Source organism: Phocoena phocoena, chromosome 17, assembly GCF_963924675.1.
Source record: "Phocoena phocoena chromosome 17, mPhoPho1.1, whole genome shotgun sequence".
Lineage (NCBI taxonomy): Eukaryota > Metazoa > Chordata > Mammalia > Artiodactyla > Phocoenidae > Phocoena > Phocoena phocoena.
Window position 1 is genome coordinate 16271728 of NC_089235.1, and position 25399 is coordinate 16297126.

General features: G+C 39.3%; 1 protein-coding gene across 11 annotated transcripts in view; it reads right to left on the reverse strand.

The window, feature by feature from the left end:
- Positions 1-25399, reverse strand: part of EYA1 (EYA transcriptional coactivator and phosphatase 1) — a 152760-nt gene that overhangs the window by 102496 nt on the left and 24865 nt on the right. For 2 of the 11 annotated variants that reach the window (XM_065895447.1, XM_065895440.1), the window contains 4 exons: positions 24727-24804; positions 13825-13894; positions 13358-13500; positions 9519-9641 (listed from right to left, as the gene is read on the reverse strand). In XM_065895447.1, the coding sequence (XP_065751519.1) occupies positions 9519-9641; positions 13358-13500; positions 13825-13894; positions 24727-24804 (414 nt within the window). Of the gene's footprint in view, positions 1-9518; positions 9681-13357; positions 13504-13824; positions 13895-24726; positions 24805-25399 lie in introns of those variants that run through there. The other 9 variants (XM_065895446.1, XM_065895439.1, XM_065895448.1 and 6 more) reach the window with 6 other exon arrangements.

Sequence of the window (25399 nt, forward strand, 5' to 3'; positions counted from 1 at the left end):
AAAATTAGATTATAATCACTACTTTAGATGTAAATTACATGAAGAATATTAAATACAGGACTTAGAAGCACCTTCTGGAAGGATTTAAAATATGTCTGAATTTCCAGAAAGAAAATCCAGCAGGGTTTTAAATCAAATAAAATATTAAATTAATTAAGCATCATGAATTTCGAACCGCTCATAAAATATCACTGATCTAGCTCAGATATTGGTATTTCATGGGTACATGAATGAAAATAAAAGCCTTGCTTGCAGATAAAAAATCTCAAATTTCGAACACAATAACATCCTACGATTTACAGTCCATTTATATTTCAGTATTTCCACATCCATTGTCTCAGGTTATTTCCCATATCAGTATGTGAGGTAGGATCCTCGTCAGAGAGAGAATGGTGATTTCCTGGCCCAAGGACTCTGAGTCAGGGAATGGCCATTATCTCCACTTCCAGGCCACCATTTACCATTCTACCACACAAAACGCACCCTTTAGATGCTCTGATTCAGCGATGTTGAAAGTGAATTATATATTGTAAAAAGTCATATTTTTAATTTAACTTCAATTTTTTATTATTGAAGTAGAGTTGACTTACAATGTTGTGTTAGTTTCTGGTATACAGCAAAGTGATTCACTTACACACATGTATATATACATTCTTTTTCATATTCTTTTCCATTATAGGTTATTACAAGATGTGGAAAATAGTTTCCTGTGTTATACAGTAGGTCCTTGCTGTTTACCTATTTTATATATAGTAGTTTGTATCTGCTAATCACCTGTATGTGGAATCTAAAATATGATACAAGTGAACTTACTTACAAAACAGAAATAGACTCACAGACATAGAAGACAAATTTATAGTTACCAAAAGGGAAAGGGGTGGGGAGGACATAAAAGTGGTATTAATTTTTTTGCTGGAGAAACATCACAGACACACAAAGGGTAGAGACAAGGGCATCTGAGCAATTTCATAAATAATTATCTCATTTCTAAAAGACTTCTTCATTGTAACTCTTTTGAGGCTGGTAAATAATTTTAAAAGTAAATTATATAGTCACCCAAGGACAGTGTATCAGAAATACTGGCTTTCTTCTTGTCACCATCAGGGGTTGCTATAGGGAAAAGGTGGTGGTCTCGTCAACCAACCGTAACAAACAAGAAACAGTCTTGCTAGAAGACCCTGTGTGGCCACCCAGTTCTATAGATGCTAAGCGATCGTAGTTTAAAAATAAACCAACCCCTCCAAACCTTTATTAATAAATCCTTACTACTGTTTCATAGTTAAGAAGAACCCAGCCTATGTTGATTTATAACATGATTTAGAATATCAAATCAAAGTTTTGTGTGTCACTTAACCTGGAGAACACTGCCCAGCTATAACTTCAAAAAAAAAAAAAAAGGTAACATGTAGGTCAAAGGTCTACTGAACAGAGAACAAGGACTCACATTAAAAACCAGAATCCCAGCCAACATAAGAATGCTGGAACCTGCTGGGGCCTGTCTGTATTTCCCATGTTTTAGAGCATTTTCTAGCACTTACTCGGCAAGCAGGATGCTATCTGTCCCTCGTGTATTTTCACAGAAGTCCATTTGCTTTCCTTCCCTGGCCTCTTTGCCATGGGCTATGTCCATCATCGGGCGCAATCTATGTGGCAGAAGTCAGTGGAGCTCCCTGCGGAAAAGCCTCTGAAGGCCAGATGGGCTATTTAAAACCAAAGTTTTCCCCTTTTCTTACAAGAAGGCTTTTAAATGACCAAGTTTTCCTTTTTATCTCAGTAATAGTTTTTCTATTTCAAAGACAATTTGTAACTAGGGTAATAAAGACTACAAAACCTTGTTATTTATCTTTCTTCATCTATTTCTCTATATTTTACTAAAAACCAATTCATACCGACAATAATTTGGGTATTGATCTCTGATTAATTTTCGCTATTACTGGATTTCAAAAGACCTCCATACAATTTTCAACACTTGTCATTTGAAATAACACAAGATGCCAAAAGAACTGAAACAAAATATTACTGTTAAAAAATCAACTTAAGCCAAAAAAAAATTCTAGAATGCAAAAAATTCCACAAACTAAAATATAAATGTGAGTAGAATGGCAAAGAAATTAAGAGAAATTGTGAACATCAATGCAAGCTGCAATAGCTTTTCTCCAGTTGTAACTCTCATCTGTCATTTTATGCCAGAAAGTGCACATCTCGAAGGCTTTATCAGGGCAGATTATTTAAAAGGTTTAATAAATATTTTCTTAAAACCATATATTTGAAGTTAGGAAAAATACCATTTCTATAGATAATGAAAAAACTTTAACAGTACATTTTGGTAAGCAGTTTTGAGGTTCTAAAAAACTAATAACTGAAAGACTTCAACTATATATTTGAAAAGCTATAGACAGGCAGACCAACGGAAGTCGGGGTGGTTGTCCTTATTAGATTATTATTGGACGGTTCCCGCTTCATAACGAGCCCCAGATCGGCGAGGTGCAGAGAACTGTGGAGCTGTCACCCTTCAGCGTCCCATTAACAAACCCCTGTCCTTGTTTTTTGTCTCTCCTCACTGGTTGGAACTCCAATCTCTTTAACAGAGCAAACAACATTATATACAAAGACGGAGTTAGAATTCGTGTGATTTTCTCCTCTAAAAGAGAGCAATAAAACCGAAAGGAAAATAAACCAAGCGGGGTTTCCAGAGCCCTCTGGGTTTCGGGCATGCGCATCTGTGTAGTCCCTCCCATCCATCGTGGCAAATCCTGACACCTTCTTGCTGCAGAATGACAGGAATGTCCCCACCTCACTGCTTCTCTGGGGCAGTAAAACACTCAGAAAGGCATTCCACACAACCACCGCGATTCTGTGATGTCTCCATTCAGCTCCACCTACTAGTGTGAACACAGGGGAAGACTGCTTTCAACAAACTACGATAATAAAGTAACCAAGGATTTTACGATGCTAAATTCCAAATACGTTTCCCCAAATGAAGAGAACTAGAGTTCTTATGAATCTTAACTTCCAACTGCTATTGTGAAACAGACCTCTCCACTCCCAGCAAAACATTTGTGTATTTCAGACATACTACCAAATAAAATGAAAATATGAGAAGAGATGGTCACCCCCTGCAACTGTCGATCAATAGAACTAAGTTATTAGGGAAACCTGGGTTTGCCTCAAAGCTGAAGCTTAACCAGTTAAGAGACCAGACTTAACTTGAATTACTTTTCGTGTGAAAATTGTTTGCACTTCCTTATCTCAAACAGATTGCTAAACAAAATGTCATTTTCTTCCTATGACTCAGCCTCAAAATTTTGAACAGTTTCTTGTTTTCTGTGGTTGATGGTACTCTTAAGTCTATAGTGTATAGGATGGGGCGGGGGGTGGGTAAATGAATGAATGGGGATGCCAGCAATAGGTCTGGAACTTGTGTTTTTAAGAAATTATAACGAAAAGCTTGATTTCAAGTCAGATGCCTCTTTTACATAAAAGGAGAATAAAATTTGCTTATGACAAGCTTGGCAGATATTCTGTGAAACGGGTCAGTGAATCATAGGCTAAAGCAGTTTCTCCTAAGTTTCTTGCCCTTGGTACATGTACGCACGCACGTGTGCACACACACACACAGACATACACATAAACTCACACGCCCCCCCTTCATTCCTGTTGTCAGTGCCCTTTGATTGGCAGCATTGAAAACACTATCTACAGGATCTGCACGGTTGACCCAGGGGTCTCCAGGCACCCTCTGTCCGTCCACACTCCCTCATTCAACTCACTCATTTGCATGTTTGTCAATGGCGTGTGAAGAAAAATCTCACACCATCCATAACTTCTTCCAGAAACACTGAAGCTGACCCTGGGGAGCAGGCAGATGTCAAAAACTACCAGCAAGGATTTCACTTCCTCAGGGTGAACTCTACAGTTTTCCACGAACAGAAACATCTTGTCTTTCTCTGTTAAACTTAAGTTTCTAATCTTTCACTGGATGTACAAAAGAGATCCAATAAAAGCAGAAATAGAATTTTCCAGAATCTTGCAGCAAAGATAAAAGCAATCAGATTTTCCAGTCCCTGAGGTTTTACTCTGTGGGCTTTTAGTATTAGTGCATTTAAAAACTAGTGCATTTAAAAATCTGATCCTTGTTTGCCTTAAAACGGCATGTGCCAGATTGACCGAACCCTGCCACGGACATAAGTGTTGAACATTGGAGCTGGAAGGATCTAGAAGGTTCACCTGGACTAAACGAGGGCACCAAGGCTGGCCTAGTTCACAAGATAAGGCAGTGCCAAAATGCCCACAAATTACCAGTTCAATCTTTTCCTTAAGTGCCATGAAAATGTTAAAACACAGACAGTGCTCGGAAATGAGCTCTCTAAAAAAAGTTTTCTAAGCTCCACAGGCTGGTTTTTTTTTTTTTTTTTTTTACTGCTTACATAGCTAGCCGTGTAATGCAGTACCTCAGTTCCCAAAGGAGCAAATCCACCCTTCGGGAAACATACTACAGGCAACTACATTTCGTTGTTTTTGTAGTTTTCTGTAAGCGCCTCCCCTATAGGTGCGGTCATTTAAGCGTATAGAAAACATGGCAGGGTCTGACAGTTCTAAACCATTCTCCATTTTGATGTATTCGTCAGCATTTTCAGATTCTTAACCTTCAAAGCCATTGCTCAGGGTCGTTGCAGGGATGAAATAATATATGTAAAATAATTAGAAAAGTGCTGGGCATATGATAAGTGCCTACGATAAACAGTAGCTGTTTTTTTGTGTTATGGGCAGCAGAGTTTTCCATCTCGATAGAGCATAGCTTGTCACGTTCCCATCTTCCTCCCTAATCTTGGTTTCCGAACTAAATAATTTGGTGTTTACACGGCTATTACCTCCCTTTTCCCCACCAGTTCCTCGCACTCAAGTCGCACTGTGGCCGCAGGGATTCGTGGGGCGTAAGGACCTGGTTGATGCCGCTTTCTTTCCCATCACTGCAGAGCTGAGTTTATTTCTTTGTCCGTGTGGCCCTTCTGTGTTACCCACTGCTCCTGCTTTCCAGCGCCCACCACCGCTGCTGCCAACACAGCCATTTCTCTCTTCTGATTTTCTTCTTCACGTTCTCGGCTGCTCTCTCTTGTTTCTTCTGTACGTTTGTATCGTGCACACAAAGCCTGACCTTTGTTGATAGTGATTCTCCTTCCTTGCCGGCACATGAGTTAGATCTGGCTCTTTTTTTGCTATGCTTATTTGGTTACTGGGTTCTTGGAGCTCTCTTTGCTGGTTATATATATATGTGTGTGTGTGTGTGTGTGTGTGTGTGTGTGTGTGTATAGACACATATATAATAGTATATATATTAAATTTTTTATATTTATTTCATATAGAGAGAATTTTTTTTCCTCCTGGGGAATGGGAGAGAAGGAGAATTTAGGTAATGCTTCCTAATCTGGAACTATTTCAGAAGGCTGGATGATGATGATGATGATAATAATAATCACCCCTCCCCCACCACTACCACATCACTGCCACAATGAACACAGTAAATAAAAATAAGCCTTTGAATGGGACTACGTGCCAGATGTTGGTCAGAGTGATATACACAGATAATCTCAATGAAACCTCACAATACTACTGTGGGAACAGATAATATTATCCCCACATTTGAGACAAAGAAATGGAGACATGAGACGTCAAGCCCCATGCTGAAGTCCCGCGGACAGCAAGGGCAGGGCCGTTGGACGGGCAGCCTGACTCTAGAATTTACGCTGTTAGCCGCAGTGCAAGATTTCACCGTACCTTTAAGCCCAACCTTCTAAATCTCACAGAACCAAAGAGGTGATCATCAAAAATTTTTCCTGAAGTGAATCAGTATAACACCCACTGAGTCATCTGGGTTACTAGAAAATTCCTTCTAGTATCGTGAAATCCTAACATTATGAAATCTTAGTAACTAAATCTCTGAATAACTCATCATCATACCTTATATTTCAAAGGTAGATATTTAAAAGGTCAAAGGATACTGGAGAAAGTACTAGGTAAAACGCTCCCAAATCACTAAAAAACATATACTGTCATCCAGGATTCTAAGATCTTTTAACAGATATAAGATTGATATAAGCAAAAATCACTGTTATTCATTAAGGATAATAGAATTTAGAGAATTTTGACAATAATTTCAGACACTGTAGAAAGTTTTATATTACAAAGAAGTATTGCAAAGACAAAGGTCAATAGATTCCCATGACTGGGCACAGTGGATAAAATCATTTCATCCACTTCATTTTCTACAACGCACTTAATATTTAAGAAATACATATTAATCAGAGTTTGCTTACTTATCCACATTTGACCACAAGGAGTTTACAGCCTATTACGTATCATCATCCAGCATCAGACTGGCAACTTTCAAGTTGATAGCGTATTATTCTTTGGCTTGGTGTGTGAAAGTCATATTTTGGATTATTCTGAAAATGAGTGAGGTGCCATTATAGAAATATCCATATGAAATAATACCTCAGTCATGGAAAAAGGGCTCTAAAATCCCACTGGAAAGGCCATTCAACCAGGGGACGCTTAAAAACACAGAAAGTTGTAATGCAACATCCCAGATGCAATGAAACCTATAACTAGAAAAGCAACGCTATATTGGCTATATTTGGTGCTACACATGTCCTTATTTCTGCTTTAAAATAGGCTTTTTTCCACCTCCAAATTAACGTTCTTTTCTCCTCTTTCACGTCCACTCCGCTCTCTACACTGACGCTACGCTTACAACTCTGACAGCTAGTTAGTCCTCTTAGGAACTTTCTTGCCACATAAGCTTTGGATCTGCGAGGACAGAAAGATAAAGCTAAGTCAAGGGCAATATTTCTCGAACTCTCTGAGACACACAGCACGCTTCTCTTCTCCTAATCCTTCCCAGGCTGAAAATTTAGCAAAATATAATAGTTATGTATGACTAAAAGAATGAGATGAAAAAAGAAAAGACACAGAGTGCATGTCTGATTTCACCACCATAAGATTTACTACGGACGTACCATGAAAGTTTCTAAACACTTAACTCGCAATTTCTGTACTCAGCCCATTGTGGATGGTAACCAAAGGGCTGCACATGGGCTCAAGCCAGGAATCACACGTGTAGTTATCTCTCCTCTCCGGAAGGCACTTCACCTGTTTCATTCTGACCTTTAGGATCCACTTCTCTTTAAAGAGACTGGATGCCTGGAGTAGAACGGAACCGACCATAGTGCCAGATTTTTTTCCCCATAACTCTCCTAAGACTCTGCAATTGCATAATGTATCTGTCTGTTTGTCTACTGTCTCTCTCCTTGACACAAATGAAAGCTTTAGGAGCGAACAGACTTTGCTTGCCTTATGATCCGTTTCATTACTAAAGCCTAAGACTATTCGATTCTTTAATGAAGTCTCATCAATTTTTGTTCTTTTTATCCCTTTACTTAACTGATATTCAGCATGTGGAGAAACACAGCTCTTTTCCAAGAGCAGCTTTCAAGTTTTGGAATCAAGCACATGAGTAATAACCTTCTAACACTAAATGCTATCTGTCATAAGGTAATTTTAATTTTGTAGCCATCAAATATATCAAAACTTTACAATCCATGCCTTTTTATACCAAAGGCAAAACCAAGTATGAAAGGATTAATGAATCTGGTCCCACAAAATTTTAGCTTCCCGTGCAGGAAAAAAAAGCTCTTAAAAATGATAAACCGGAAATACATCTATAAAACATTACTAAAGTTTAAGAGACGTAATATAAGAAATAATAAGAAAAGACAAACACCACCATGCAAGAAAAGAAAAACTGGTTTATCAGCTCAATTTTCTAAAAATACACATGAAAACAACAAGAGAATCTCGGACCTTCCAAAATGACAATTTTTTTAAAAAGTAAAATATTTAATGTGTTCATGCTAATTCACAGCCCTTCCTTGTGGAAATATATAACAAATCCCTAAAAGAGTTGAAAACAGTTTACCTAGCAATTCCACACTTAAGTTTACTCAAAGGAAATAATTAAGCATGCACATAAGATATTCATGGCATTGCTCCAGACGTCCAATAATAGGGGGGTTAAATAAGATATATCTGTGAAACCATGCAGCCATTAAAATGATGCCATAAAATAGATTTTATTGACGTGAAAAGGTGTCTATAACATATCTGTTACTTAAAAGAGCAGGTTGCTAAGTCTACCAGAGGATGAATGGATAAAGAAGATGTGGTATACACACACATACAATGGAATACTACTCAGCCATAAGAAAAGAAAGAAATTTTGCCATTTGCAGCAACAAGGATGGACTTGGAGGGTATTATGCTGAGTGAAAAATGTCAGCCAAAGGTGGACAAATACTGTATCACATCACTTATATGTGGAATCCAAAAAATAAAACAAATTAGTGAATATAACACAAAAGAAACAGACTCACAGATACAGAGAACAAACTAGTGGTTACCAGTGGGGAGAGGAGAGCGGGGAGGGACAAGATAGGGGGAGGGGATTAAGGGGTACAAACTATTATGTATAAAATAAATGAGCTACAAGTATGTATTGTACAACACAGGGAATATAGCCAGTATTTTGTAGTAACTATAAACGAAATATAACCTTTAAAAATTGTGAATCATTATGTTGTACTTCTCTAACTTATGTAATATTGTACATCAACTCAATAAATAAACAAATAATTTTTTTTTTAAATAGCAGGTATTTAAATCTACTATAGCTTGGCACTACTGAAAGGATGCATATCATTTGTTAAACTGATTAGCGGTAAAAACAAAATATTAGGAGAATGTTTAAATTATGCGAGAACAATTTTCAAGTATTTTAGACACATTTTCACGATAATAATCTGCTAATTACAGTAATGCCTAATCTTGAAACAGCTCTGACAACGTAAACTTTCAGCTGTCATCCATATGACTTGCACTTACATTATGTTTTGTCTATAGTTTCAAAATCAGAACCCAGGGATGCGTCCTTGGAAGCAATAGCTTGAAGATGCATTGAGTGGCTGTCAATTTGATCTCCTGGTCTTTGGCAGATCATTTAGTCAACACCTATCACATGCTCTATTTCCAGAGCCGTGATAATGAAAATGAAGAAAACATACCCCTTTGAGACAGGCTGATTGGCGACACCAAGTGCCAGGGTTTTTAGCATGTATCGTACTACAACCTCTTACATCATTGACTTTGCTTTTTTTTTTTTTTTCACTCTTTTTTTAGTTGGTAGAAGCAAAGGCAGAAAACTTCAATGACACAAAGAATTCTAGAGCTTTTTGTAAAAGAACCTGAGTGATCATCCAGTCTAACCCCTGGATGTTATAAATATGGAAATTCAGGCCTGGAGAGCAGGGAAGTAAAGAACCAGACTAGAACCAGGTATCTTGCCTCCAAGCCCAGCCCACTTTCACCATCATCCACTACTTACACAGAACATCACGTGCCACTTTAGAAAGTAATTATTGCCCCACAGGATTAATGAAAAGAGCAATGCCAGTGTGTATACAGACCTTGCATCTGGTAGCTGTATGGTGCCTGTCCAGGTTGAGGGGTCCCAAAGCTTGTCCCATAGCTGAGAAATCCTGTCTGTCCAGGTGACTGAGACTGTGACAATCCACCTTCAGTCTTGATGCCTGCCCACAATGCACCTAAATCAGTTAGTGATAGCTTATCTATCTGTTCATTTTCAAAAGCTGGTCCATATACAAAAACACTCCCACAACTATCCAATTACAAACGCTTCCCCCCCCCCAGTATTATCTCAATAACCAAGGCCATAGAGTGAAATACCCTTCACTGTAACTTCAATTAAAAAGAATAAAACCAGGATTATTACAGATTTCAATGCCTATCCGCACTATTCTTTTCTTTTGTTTTCCTGAATTCCATTTTCTATAAAATTTAACTCCAGTGATATCATTTCTATAATTAGTTGTATTGCTTTACAAGAGTTTAAGATCTTTACGGTCCAGAAATGGCCATAATTAAACTTGAACATTATTCTAAATGTTGTTGCATTAACATCAGAATCAAAATATTTTTTCTAAAAAGTGATTAATTAGAGTCTCTAGCCTCAACATTAAAAACATTTTTTTCTTTACTCTTTCTACCACAAAGCTGATTTTAGTACACAACGCAGTTTGAGGTCAGAGGTAGCAATATTGGGCATAGAACTAAGCAACACAGGGGGAAACCTTCTCCCAGATATCCAGATCCTACCAGGCAGTAAGCACAAGAGAAGGATAATAATAAAGAACTCAATCCTATAGAACAGCATAGTGCTTTATAAACAGCACAGAGAAATTGACAAGTAGTTCTTTTTGTCCCTTATAGTTTCAGGTTTTTATTCAAATATAATTGTTTTAAGTGTAACATAAAGTACACTTTCTTTTCATCACATAATGTAAAAATAATGTATTTGTGGCCCCCCAATACTTCCCAAAGTGCCAGGCTGACATCCTAATTTCAGGACTTGGGTTTGGAGGTATCGTTGTACTAGGGCTCAGCCCTGGATCATAATTAAAGACACTCATGAAAGTTAACAACTGTCCTTAATTCCCACAGAGGGAGGGGATGAAAATTTCTGCCAAGGGAATTCACATTTTGGAATAATTTTACTTTTCACTTAAGATAAATAATATCTTTGGGATCTAGAATACACAGTAGTCTCACTGTTTATTTCCATTTTAGGGGAATTTCATCAGTAGAATGAAGTTAGGTAACTTTCCTAAGGCAGTGGAAGAATCTGACTCTTGGCGAAGAGAGCCTACTCTAATTCCTGAAGTATCTCTAAGTAACCTCATAATGGCCTTACATTTCAGTCTTAACACAACCTTAGCATTTTTTTTAAATGTGACTTTCCCTGTACAGGCAATCCCAAACCAATGAATAACCCACACTTATAAATGGTCCCTGGAAAAACAAGTGCCCAAGACAGGTGGTTAGATGGCTCTAGAAAACTCCCTTCCTTTTCATGGTGTCACAATAGAGATTTTCCCCCTTCTTTCTCCATTTGATGCTATAATGATCTGCTTTCAGGCTTCACCTGTGCCACCTCTGTTTTTAGCCTGGAGGCTCAGAATGGGCATCTTTGTGATAAGAACAGGTAAGGAAAAGCAGGAAGAGGTAGAAAACACCCATAGCCACACCTGTGTCCATAGCTTCTATCCACAAGCTGTCCAACTCATCTCACTGGTCGACTCCATGCAGATCCAGTGAAGAATGGCACAACCTCTTCCTCCTCGTGGACCCCTTGCTCTTACTATGAAAAGATTTGCCTATCTTTTCTTACTGGGTCTAGGTGAAAAGTCAGGGGACATAAGTCCTTGGAGAAAGTCTTCTAGAACTATCAGGACCTTAACTATCAGCAGTTAAAACCCCTAAACGATGTGCTCTTCCTTCAGAGCAAGCAATAGGGGAAGGCTGCCATATTTTTCCATGCACTGGCCCAAGAAAAAGAGAATGGCTGGTCGGAAGCACTGGGGCATCTCCTTGTCCTCAAGGTACGAAAAGAGAAGAAAGGAGGTGATCAGAAAAATACTAAGGACTGAGAATTATTCCCAGAAGATTTATAAGCATGGAAGGTCCTGGGATCAAAGCCCTTTACACTGAGACTCCCTCTCACCACCTCCCCGATCCCCACCTACCACATGAAAATCCCCATTTTTCCGAACCTCTGCTCATCTCACTCTACTGGAACAACTATTTCAGACAACAGGGCCACCTGTTGATGGTTTAGAACTAGAGAAGTCCCTACCCCGCAGCCCAGAAATCGGCAAAGGGCCCTTCCATGACTGAATGGGGAAGAGAAAGAAAAACAAGAGAGCTGTGTGAGTGGCAGCCAAGGCGGTAACAGGAATGGTACTCTTCCCCTGGCAGCACTGATAGGTCTACAGTACTTGAGTATTGCTTGTACTGGAAAATACATTTCTACTTCAAATAATCAGCTTACAAATAAATTTTGAGGATATAAATTGGGGACTGCCTTAACTCACATTATAGGACTGAAGTTACACAATTCAAATCATAGAATCTTTTCCCTCTTTTAGCATAAGGATAGTTTAAAAGTAAATTACAGACAAATTTAATGTATATTTAACGTTATTTTGAGAAACGACTAAAAGTCATGGAAATGAAAGATAATTCTAGAAAGTCCATTTTATGGCTGTTTTTAAAGTCTGGTTGAAAAACACCTCCCTAGATCACATTCAGTTGTGATCTTTTTAAAATAAAACTATGAATGTTGAAGTCATACATAATTTAGATTTTAATTTCTATATATTTGATAAGAAATGTATATATGGCCAATTTGATTTGGGGTAAAAACAGAACAAAAAAGCAAAAAATAATTTACCTTCTAATGATTAACGAAATGCTTAAAGAAGAACATTATTTCTTTCAATATACTGAGAAAAGTTTATGAAATAACGATAGCAGCAGAAGCATAACTAGAATATTGATCACAAAATACTCCACCAGTTTTTTCTATCAGTCTTGCTCCCAAACTTTCATGTATTTTTTTCTGGATCACTAGGTTTTATTTATTTCTTAATAAAATGCCAATAATCCATATTTTTCTCTTCCAACAAGCTGCAGTTTGTTTAAAATTACAACTACCATTCAATGGAAGTGAAGGTATTCTGGAATCCTAAGCTTTTAAAAAATTAAACTTTGAGGTTTGGCTGGATTTATTTTTAATTTACAGGTATTGACCCTGTAACAATTGAGTCAAATTACACTAAGATAAAGATAATCTCCAGGTGGGAAGGAACAAATAGGGATGTGAGCTTTAAATGTTTCCTGATTGGCCTCTTTAAAGTGCAGCCCAAGCCATGATATAGATCACTTTTCCTAATGGTTGATAATGCTGAAATTTGAGACTACTACCCCCCCCCTCAAGTTTAGAGCCAGGGTTTGTTGAACTGTGCTTGTACTTCTCTAATCATAGCTCAGCATCTGATAAATAGGAAATGAATCTTCACCCCAAAAGACTCCATTCACAGAAGTTTTATCAGAAATATGCACCAAAATACTTTGGATTCCAGAGCCAAGCGCTCAAGTGGCAAATTAAGAATTGAGATATAAATGGAAAAAAAACAAAACAAAACAAAACGAGAGCAAGAGGGCATGTGAACCATGGTATTTGCCACCTCTGACCTCAAGATAAGTAACTACCAGCTCTTCCAATGTTCATTAGAAACGATCATTTTAAGAATTTAGACACAAAAGGTGACCACCCTTTCTCAAGTGGCCCAAGAGGATCGTCTTTAAGTACCACTCCTGTGAAACTTTCACAGGTACAGGTGTGCCCACTAGGCAACATCAGTGCTAAAGCCGAGGGATTACTCACCATAGGAGGAAATTCCATAGGGCTGTCCCGGCTGTGGGTACGTGGCATAGGCTGTAGCTTGTTGCATTCCTGTGGTAAACTGTGTTTGCCCATATGCAGCCATAGTTTGTGAGGAAGGGGTAGGGAGAATATGTGGGTATGGTCTGCTATTTGTCAGAAATGACAGAAAATAGAAAGCCCATGCATTAGATGGAAACATGCAAGGTAACTGATTACCAACCAAATCACAAATTCCAGTTAAAGACTGTTTCTTAATGTAAAACTTTCAAGTGTAATACACAAAGAACCGAAATACTACAGTGTCCCTCCTAGGTGATGCTCCAAATAAATTTGCGTAAATACATTTAGGTCTCTATGAAACACGCTTTAGTTTAAATTAAGATGTAACGTGTGGGCACCAGACACGACTTGAAATAAGGTAAAAGACTACTCAGAAAAGTTATTTATTAAGAGAAAATATATCTTACTTGGAAGGATAAATCTGTGGTGGGGAGAATTGGTGAGACGGTCTTGGGCTGAAGCTACTGCTCCCAATGGCTGGAAAAAGAAAAATAATGCACAATAATCCAAGCAAAATGCAAAATATAGATAAAGCATTGATATAGTTTCAACTATAGGTTGTGGCCACATGAAACCGTAGACCTTTTGGACCCGCAGAAATGGCAATTTCATAAGTCAACCTAACAGGAAGTTAAACCATATTAAGGAACCTATAGGAACTGATCAAGTGATTCGAATTTTAAATCAACTCTTAGAAAACATAGTCATAATATTCTTAAATACCTGTCAGTGATGGCTTTTACAGTGGCAATACTTTAAGAGCACAGGGAGTCCCGGCCACTGGTTGGAACCACCACGCTGAAAGGGGAGGGATGAACTTGAATTACAGGGCTGGGCGGGACCGGAAGGTCCTCTGGTATATTGTTTGTGTTCAAGGGGACACACGCCCCTGAGACTGTGTTACCGAGAAATGCAGTCTAATCTCCTCTCAGGGAAGTAGAAATAGGACAGATCCTCATTTGCCTGCATTGATTCAGCAATTTTTTAAAAATAAGAATGCATTCCTACAACCATCTAAAATTTCTCAAGTTGCAAACTAAGCCCGTTTTTTCTTGCATGGAGATGGATATTCCTTTGCCTTTCAGTTATATATGCTCCACTTCAGCATTCAAGTCACAAAGTTTTTTTTAAAGAGATTTAAGCATTCAAGCAGAATCTCATTTCTTTTTAATCACATATACTTGATTCAATAAGTCTCAGAAATGCACGAAAGTCTTCTATCAAATATTCTTTTACAATCATTCTGAACTAAAGAAGCAAACAAAAAACATGTTTGTTTTTCTTTTTTTTTTTTTTTTTACTAACATGAGGCCTTAAAATGGTGATTCTCAGCTTCTTTCATTGCTAACATGGGCCATCTATTTATGTACATAAATATCGACACACATTTACATATATACACATTTACATAAATATATACATATATACATACACACACACACACACATATATATATATATATACATATGTATTTCCCCTTTTCCCTTCGAACTCATCCTATGCTTTTCCTGGCTAAGATGCATATGCTTTGGGTACAATTATTATAAGATGTAATATGTTTATTTTCTTCTACGAATAATCACTGTCTGCAGAGGCTCTATTATTTATTCATTATATTCTACATTAAAACCTTTCATAAGCTTCCATGAACTCCAGGTTTTATACATTTTCATGATATCACATCAGTACAGTTATGTTTCTCAAATGTAATTTTCTAGCTTGTGTTTGGGGAAACAGTGGTGGTTTTGGGTTAGAATCTCAAAACCTATGACTAATCCTTTCCCGGTAAAGCAAATAGGCCTAACCCAGTGACAAGAGAATAGATGAAGGTCAGCAGCACTCATGAGACCTGCCAGACTTCAACCCTCTGGCTGTTGGTCTGGCAGAGATGGAGGTCATATTAATGAGAGAAGGCAGGCCAGCTTGGCTGGTGTCCCCCATCTCTTGGCACATGTTGGGTCACTACTCTGTTCCAGGCATTGCACTCCATGCTGAAGATGCAAGCATGCAAAGACAAGTCCTGTCGTCGCACGTGGGGAGGCCAACATACAAATAGCTACGCGAGGATTAAATACAATTTATAGAAGGGAGAGAATGCCTGGACCACAAGCGCTGCCACTTGCCCAGGCCACCTGCGATTACAACCTTTCTAATCCCCTCTTCTAGGCCTGGAAAGAGACCAAGGGCAGAGAAGATTTATCCAGCAGAGCTGCTGGAGGGGTAATACCTTCCCTGGATCATCATAGATAGAAAGAAGTTTTTTAAAAATGAAACCACAACACAAATATGTACTACCACACAAAAAACCCCAAAGCCATCTGAAGATGGAAGCCGCAGAAATCCCTTTTATTCTTTTCTTGCTCTATCCCTGTGTTTTTCAAATTACGGGTCACAACCCATGAAAAGATTGTGAATTCAACTTCATAGGTCCTGCTCAGCAATTCTTTATAAACAAATAGAATAACAGAATAGAAGATATCAGGGTGATTGTACAGCAAAAGGTAGGTTCCACGAAGCTCTGATTTAGATTATACGCATAATATATGTGTGTACACATGAAGAAAGATTTGGGAGGTTGCAGAGTGTGGTAATACAAACACAGTTTCTGGAATTAGAATTTAATTTCAGCTCAGATTCAAGATCCAACTCTTCTGCGTGGTCTTGGTCAAGTTATTTGATCCCTCTAAGCCTTGACATGTTCTCATGTAAAATGATGGCAGTAATACTACCTACACCTCATAGGATGGTTGTGAGGAGTAAATGAAGTAATGACATAAAGCAAATAATACTGTGTTTGTGTAAGAAATGTTTAACATCTCAGATTCCCACTATCTTTGCCCCCACATTTGCCCTTTTACTGTATTTTTAATTCTACTCGATGGACAGCATCACCATCTATCCAGCAAAAGGCTTAAAAACAGGATTCTTTATCCCCATTTTATATATGGGGCTAGAAATTAAGTAACATGTCCAAGCAAATAAATAGGAAAGCTGGTATCTGAACCCACATCTGCCCACTCTTTCCACCAAAACATACTATCCCCTGACCCCCCTTCATAGAAACTAGAAACCTCAGAATCATCTCATTTTTTTCTCCCTCTGTGACTCTCAAGTCACCCATCTCCAATTCAGAAATTCCCACTGAGCTGTGCTGCATCCTCCATCCCTACCCTCCTGTCCCGGGGCGGGTCCTCATTATGTCTCACCTGGACTAGAGAAACAGCCATCGAGCTACTCACTCTGCATTCCACCCACTGCCCTTTGACTCTCACTTCTGCCACCACACTGATCTTCCTTACCCGGAAACTTCTTCACGCCCATTCTCCAGTTTACAATCTCTCATCTGCACTTATACTATCCCTAGAAAAAAATTCCAAATTCCTTGGAAGATTATATAAAGATATTCAAGCATCCACCCTCCTGTGGGTTTAGGTTACACAGCATCCCTGGACTTGAGGACTGCCCGTGCGTGCCATGCATTTTCCTGTCTGTCTTGGCTGGTCTTCATGTCGGAGCCTACTGCCATGTTAATGCTCTTCTTTCCTCTGCCTGTCAAACACTCTTCCACTGGGACTAAAACATTATTTTCTCTTTAGGATAATATCTTCTTTCTCTGTACTTTTTGGAATGTTGTAAACACTGGCAAAGTTGCACTCACCACACTACATGACGGTTAGTTTATGTAGTGTATAGATGGTAGTTTCCTCGGCTACCCGTGAGCTTCCAGGGCCAAGGACCTCCTACTCTCCTTTGTTTCCTTGGCACCTGGTAGGGCCTGGCATGTGGTAGGTAATCAATAAATAACATTTGTTTAATAAGACTGTGAGGTTTAGGTCATAAGCAAAGTAGATATTTTTAAACCATAATAACTTGAAAGATGGTTAAATTATTTTAAGTTATTTATAAACACACAACAATAAACCTGATCTTTGGCAATATAAATGGGTCGATAGTTTTCCTTATGAAATAGATGTGAATAAGAACCCATGATGCTGCCCGAGTATGTTGCTGCTACTTACCTGTGTGCACCTAAAATTATTGACTATGTAATGCCATGTAAACAGCCATACCCTTAGGGCTTTCTCTAAATTCAAACCCCTGTGATCTCTGTGTAGCCTAAAGTCAAGAATCTTCCACCTTCTACCTCAAGTACTTTTTTCCTTAATTGCCTAAAACACTTTAAACCTTTTAATAATAATCTAAGAATTCAGATTATTTTTAATTTCATGAGGCCAGAATAACCTAAGGCAAAAAGAATGCTCCCAGGCCATTTATCAAGGTAAATAAATTGTTTCTCTTACCATTAGTAAACTCCAAAGGCCACATGGCAGAGCCCTGGGCATGTAGGGACAACAGGTCCTTCTTTGTTTTAACACTCTTGTTTCCTATCATTGCATTCTTTCTCCTACCTCTCACATGTAAGTTAAAGAAGCTCCCCAAATCTTACTGCAGGAAGGGAGAGAAGGACCCATGGTGAATTAATATTCACAAGCTAGAGAATCCACTGAGAAAGTCGATAGAACTCTAAAAATTAGCAAGTCCTCAGTTCATGGCTCCCCTGGGCTCCCATCTCATCCATGTCAACACCATTCAGCTGGACACACAGGTCAAAAGCCTAAAAGTTAAGTTTTGATTCTTCTCCTTTCCTCATACCCTTTTATCCTAAGTCCAGTCAGCTCTCCCCTCCAAATATAGGCTAAAAGTGACAACTTCTCGCTCTCTCTTGTCTGCCACTCTGTTCCAGTCACCAACGTTGGCCGTGGCCATCAGAGAGGGCAGCCAGGGCACCACCCCCTGACCTCACCTTCCCTCCCCTCCCAGATAGGATACTGGCACACTGCACCCTGCTTCAGTGGTTCCTCCAGGAAACACGTGGGCTAACACAGTCCTCTTCTTCTGCACCAGGAAATTCTGGTCTCCCTGCTTCTCCTTACCTTCTTCCCACCCTTCTCCCAAAGAGAATTTTCCACATGACAAACAGTGATCTCTTAAAAACATAAATTAGATCATCATGTCAAACCCCTCCTCGTCCTCAACTCCAAACCCTGTTATCCTGTTTCATTTTGATTAACCCAAACTTATTCCCCTCACTTCACTAAGACCTCTGCTCAGATGCCCTTTCCTTAGAGAAGCCTTCCTTCTAAAAGACACCCCTACCCACTCTTCACCATAGCCTTTGATCTGCTTTCGTTTTCTTCAGAGCACTTTTCACTGCCTATTTACTTATATTACCACTTACCTATTTATCATTTGTCTCTCCCACAAGAATGAAAGCTCCATGAGAGCAGGGACCTGTCTACTTTTTCACCTCTATATTCCCACTGTCTAGAACATTTCCTGGCCCACAGTAGGTGCTCAATACAGAACTGTTGAATGAATGAATCAGATCCCAAAAGGTAGATCTTTTCATGAACAATTACGAAAACAAAGAAATCATATTTGTCAGATATGATTTTTTTCTCCTCTAGAAATCTCCAATTTTCGAATACCCCCAGACATCAATGTTGAATGAATCCATATCAATTGACATTTTATTTAACAAATGAATAACAAATTTGGGCTTTGTGTAAGTGAGAGCCGCAGCAGGCAAAGACCAGATTTTGTAATCCCTCAAAGCACATTATTTTTCAACCCCAATTGTTCTTAACATTTTAATCATTAAAATATTGCTTTTCATTGGTCAATGGTAAATGAGCAGAACGTCACTGTGTTTTAAAAACACAATAAACAACCTTGCATTTTTCAATTCAACCACATGCCTTGGAAAATCAACCTCTCTCCTCCAGTTTCCCCACACCAGGATACCTGGAGATTTCACTGGAGAAGAGTGAGCCTCACTGCCTCCTTAATGCTTTAAGATGCTAGGGTTCCTTGAAGGACAAAGGTGGAAACAGCTATAACCAGTGTCAGGATGACTCCATATCTTCCTTATCCTTGCTATTTCCTTAAGATACCCAGAATATTAGGGATGTGAATTTTTAAGTTATCATAGAGAAGGAAGGTAGGCATAGTGACCACAGAGGTGAAGACCATCTTGGAGTTAATTCTTGGAGATTGCTTTCTCCAGCCTCCTCTTCCTCTTATAAACCCTAAGTCCTATTTAACAGCCACTCCAGCAGGCCATGGTTTTCACATCTTTACTTATGAAAGGTGGGGGGAGAGAAGGAGATGTGGAGGAAGGGGGGTAGAAGAGGAGGGGGAAGGAGAAAAAGAGGAGGAGAAGAGGAGGAGAGAAGGGAAGAGAAAAAGTAAAAGACAACAGTAAATGAAGGTCCATCCCCATGGTGCTCTGTGCCTCCTATGCCTTGACCCAGTTCCCCAGGTCACCTGATCCTTTCCTCTGCGTCCAACACAGACCATCAATCTATGGCAAATGAGATTCTCTACAGCTTCAGTCTCTTCACCAAACTATTCCTCCACCTTCCGCTAAGCCCTCCTCCAAGGCCCTTACTTCTCCGGCGTATCTTTTCCCAGTAGAGGCTGCTCATTTTCTCAGATTCCAGGATAACAAAGACCTACAAACACACCCTCCTTGTTGTTTCTTCCAAATCATTGTTTTTCTGTTCTCCCTCGAAACCCTCCCTTCTCTGAGGTTCCTGACAACTCTTTAACACTTCCATGAATGACCCACCTCCTAAGCACTTCCTGGCATTTATCAAAAAACTTTAGTATTTGACTGTGTCCCCTGACACATCCCAACATCAATCATCTTGGGTCATGCATCCAGCGCTTTTCTCACTTCTGTCTTGGCCTCAACTCTGGCCTTCTACATCAACCAACAAGCTCAAGACCACATCCTGGACCTCTTTCTCCATTCCAGTCTTAAACCACAACAGCACTGATTGCATCTGTTTATTTACAAGCATGTACTGACCACTGCGTATGAGCTCCATTCTATGACGGCCACTGGGATTGTAAGTGTGAACAAGACAAACAGTATCTGTTCTCATAGGGCTACAGTTTAGCAGGAGGAGAGATGATGCAAAGTAATTTTTAAAGGAGTGATAAAGGCTGAGGAAGGGAAGTACAGAGAACCAACTCCAGAAGCATCAGGTGGAGGCCTCACTGAGTTCTGAGATTAAGGAAGGAACATCCTCTTTTTCCAGAATTTTCATTCCTTTATTCCCATCTCATCTATTCTCCAACCCATCAAGAGAGGCAGGCCCCCGACATCCTTATCCCCTCTCAATTTATTATCCCCTTCCTTCACTTTTTTCTGTCTATCCTAGATACATGAAGTTATTTGAAACTTGTCTTGTACTGGTATCCTCAATTTTCTTCTCATATTGAGTCACTTCAGAGAAAAAAGTAGAAGCCATCATTCATTCATTCATTCATGTATTCAATAATTTAGCTAGTAAATATCTGAGTGCCTAACACATGCTGGATACGTTTTCAGGTGTCAGGGATACAAATGAACAAAAGAAGACCAGATCCCTGCCATCTCAAGCTTACATTCTGGTGGGGGTGAGAGACCAGCAATAAACCTAATACACAAGTGGATGATATAGTTTGTAAAAGGTTCAAAGTGTTATTGGGTGGGTGGGGGATTCTGGAAGTCTATAGTAAGAGTTTTGTAACACTGAGTAAGGTGGTCAGGGTGAGCCTCAATGGTGGGATTTGAAGGTGGTGAAGCAGTCGGGCAGGTGCAGAGACGTGTTCCAGGAAAAGGCACTGCCCCTGCAGAGGCCCTCATTAGAGGAACAGGAGGAGGCAAGGGAAGCAGGCAGTAAGGTCTGATGGGGCTTGCAGGCTAATTGTAATGAATTGGCTTTTACTCAGAGATGAATGGGAGCCACTGGAAGGTTCGAACAGAGGAATCGGGCAGGAATTCCCTCAAAGTCTTGTCTCCTCCTCCTCCACTTCAAACTCATCTGCGTTACTTTCCATCAATCTTCCCTGATAGTTCTGTGGAAAAGTTATTCCTTTTCTAGGCTGACCCACTTCTGTTCTGAATTTAAGCCATTGCTGCCCCATCAGGGTCACCTCTACCTTTCACCCCTGCCTCTACAAAGTTCGTGCTGGCAGCCCAAAACACCCTGACCTAAATGCCATCCCCAACCCTCCAGCCCTCTTTCTAACAGACTACCTTCTCTTCTTCTCCCTTCACCACTTATCGACGTGAAAGACATTTTTCTCTTTCCTGTCTCCACTTCCTCATCGTATTCATTAAGTCATTCATCCATTCAATAAACTTTACGAGCACATACTATCTGCTAGGAACGATGCTGGAGACACAGAAGTAGGGCATGTAGGCCAGCAGGCACAAGGGGAGATGAAGCCCGCTTGTCCACTGAAACTGCCATAGTTTAAATTCATCCATGCTTCTCATTTTTTATTTTCTTATTTTGAAATAATTTGACAACTGGAGAAAAGCTGCAAAAATAGTAGAAAAACTTCCCAGGTATCTTTCACCCAAATTCCACAAATGGTAATGTTTTATGAGATTAACTTTATCCTTTATTCTCTTTCTCTCTCTATATGTGTGTATTATGCACATATATAACTCACATTTTTTTGGAGTTGCAAATATGATGCCCCTTTACTCATAAATACTTCTGTATGTATTTCTTAAAAACGAGGAATTTCTTCCCCACAGTAGTGTGATAAAAATCAGGAGAAACCATGATGCAATACTATGATTCACAGATACTTTCAAAAAAATTATCTCTTTGCAGTTTAGTATGTGATTTTTAACTTGTACTTTAAAATGATTACTTTTTAAAAGTATGAATATTATACATATGCTCTGCAAAAAAATATGAAAAAGGCAGAAGGAATAAAATTCAAATTATATTCCACCATTCAGAGAGAGCCGACCATTAATTTTTATACACATACACACAGACACAAATACATACAAATAAATGTCTTTTTAAACAAAACTGTGATTATACGGAACATATTACTCTTTTATAATCTGCTTTACACTTAATATAAGTAAACATTTTCTCATGTCATTAAGTTTTTTTAAAAAACCATTTTTAAAACCTGTATATGAATCTATCATATAGAAGTGCTTCCTTGAAGTATCTTTCCTGCCTTTACTTCCATTTCAATACTCTTTTTCTTCTTCCCCAACCACCTGTGCTTTCATCTTATCCTCTACCCATCTCTTGTGTATTGGTTTTCCCTGGGTTCTGTCTTCAACCTTGTTATACCCTGCTAGCGTTAACTCTCCGTACACTTTCAGAATTTCCATTCCAGATCTTTCCTGAGCTCCAACATCTTCAGGTGCATGTTAAATCACCACTAACAAGCCCCAAACAGAAGCTACCACCTTTCTTCCTCAGTCATACCTCTCAGATTCCCTCACTCCTCCCTTTTCTCTCTGCTTCACTCATCCCCACCATGCTCATTGGTCACTATGACCATAAATTCTATTTCATAAATACGTCTCAATCCATCACCTTTTCACAGCCATTGCCAGCACCCTATCTCAGGTCTTCAGCACTTCTTGTGAAAATGATTGCAAAAACCCCTAACTGTTCTCTCCCCTTCAGTTCCCCAGCCTCCCCTCCATCCTGCCTGAGTCCTTCCATAAGGAAAAGTGATCACACAACCTGATGCCTCCCGTGGCACTCAGGATAAAACACACATGCCACGTGGAACACACCTGCCTGTTTAGACTCTGGTCCCTTCCTCTCCATGCAGCACACCCCGCACTGCTCACACCAGACACACCAAGAATGCTGAACCATCAGTGGTGCCTCCAAGTTCCACACCTCCGTGCCTTGGTCTCCTCCCATGGAACACTCCATCCGTCCATCTTCCCCATCCTCAATTCTACATGTGCTTTATTCCTAACACATTCTTTAAGGCTGAGTGCAGGCATCCTCTCCAGGAAACCCTCCCTGACCACCCCACCCCAATTCGGTCTCTGTTGGGTCCTTCCTGGGTATTCTTAGGGGTCCCCGGGCCTCCCTCGGCATTATCCAGCTGTACTATGATGGCCTGGTGATTACTTCGCCCTATTAAGTCGCAAGGCAGGACCGTTCTCATACACCTTTGAATCCATAATAGCACCAAGCACACTGCCTGACATAAGTCAAATTCTAGTAAATGCTTTATGAAAGAACTATGAGTGTAACACCTGTTGTTATCTCCTTATTGCCTCCAGCATAAAAGTTGTGCATTTGCGTTTCATTTTATATCTATTTATAACTCCTCCTAATTGGAGTGTATGTGAAATGATCCCAAGAGCTAGACGAAATCCATCACAAACTTAGAAAAGTATAGCATTTCCGACGGAGAGGTCTCATAAACACAGCAAATCACTTGAAAAGGGTTAAAAAATTGAAGAATTACTTCTGATAAGAATGAGTTTTAATTGAAAGAGTCCAAGCTGGGTAATTTGGAAAAGATACAATCAGATCCTCACAGTGAACTGATTATCACAGTCACTTCCTTATCAGCAATTGCATCATCATGGAGGCGAAACTTGTATGTTTTGTTTGTTGAAGGCAGGCTTTCTCAAAAGGAAAGAGATTAAAAAATTAATTAAGGATCTAAAGCTGCTTGACAAAGTCTGATCTCTAGTTGACATGACAGTTAGGAGGATGCCGTGGCAAGTCTGTTTAGGGGCTATCAGAAGCCAAATTGTGCGTGATTAGAAAAATCACATAGGGACTTCCCTGGTGGCACAGTGGTTAAGAATCCGCCTGCCAATGCAGGAGACACGGGTTCGAGCCCTGATCTGGGAGGATCCCACATGCCGCGGAGCAACTAAGCACGTGCGCCACAACTACTGAGCCTGCGCTCTAGAGCCTGCGAGCCACAGCTACTGAGACCGCATGCCACAACTACTGAGCCTGCACGCCTGGAGCCCGTGGTCCGCAACAAGAGAAGCCACCGCACTGAGAAGCCCGCGCACCGCAACCAAGAGTAGCCCCCTGCTCCCTGCGACCAGAGAAAGCCCGCATGTGGCAACGACGACCCAACACAGCCATAAATAAATAAATAAATTTGTTAAAAAAGAAAGAAAAATCGCACAGATGAGAGACAGAAGGAAGGAGTCATCAACATAATAAAGATAATTTAGAGGAGACGGAGAACAATTCCCCTTTTGATTTTTTTCTCCTTTACAGAATACCAACATTTTCAGCAAACACTTCATCACACCGAACAAAAACATCAGAATTGCAAATATGTGACGCTGAGAAAAACTATACAGTATTACACAGATGATATCCACATATATCCACATACACATGCATACACACACATACATATACACACATATATTGTATATGTAAACTAGGAAAAATAATGTTTCATATTACTGTGAAAATCTAATATTTATTCCTTACCTGAACCTGAGAAATTGTCTAAAGACCCGTCTGCTGTTGTTGAAACTATTTCACTGCTGCTCATTGGCTCTGTTTTAACTACAAAAATAAACAACATATATCATATACCCAATTAATATTTATAAAGGCACAGTAGAGAAGATATAACATTCAAAATAATTATAAGAAAATCATTTAAAAATCAATCTTTTCGTATTTGAATATAAATCAGATTAATATCCCTAATAGAGTCTTTTTAAAAGAAATTTCCATGTTAAGTTTTTCTTCCTAAGGAAACAATCTATTGTGGCAAGTTACCTTTTAATAGAAACACTTTAAAAGTAGTTCAATTCATTGTTGTCTTAAATGTTTACTAAATTGCTTACTAAAATAAATAACTTATGTCTCAAAATTTACATGATGTGGATGTGAAATTATTTCCTTGGGTTTGTAGCCATTCGGCCAAATAGAGTCCAAAGGATAGAAGAGAAAGACTTGAAGAAGTGGGAGATAACACCAGCTTTCATGATGCTCAAGGACAGGTGCACGCACACACACACCCTTTCTCAGTTATCCAGCATGGCTAAAAAACAGAGTGCTCACTTTAATGGACTGTTATTACCACCCAGCCACGACAATTCATCAAGGTCTGATGTACACTTAGTACCGAAACCACACTAAATATAAATGAAGC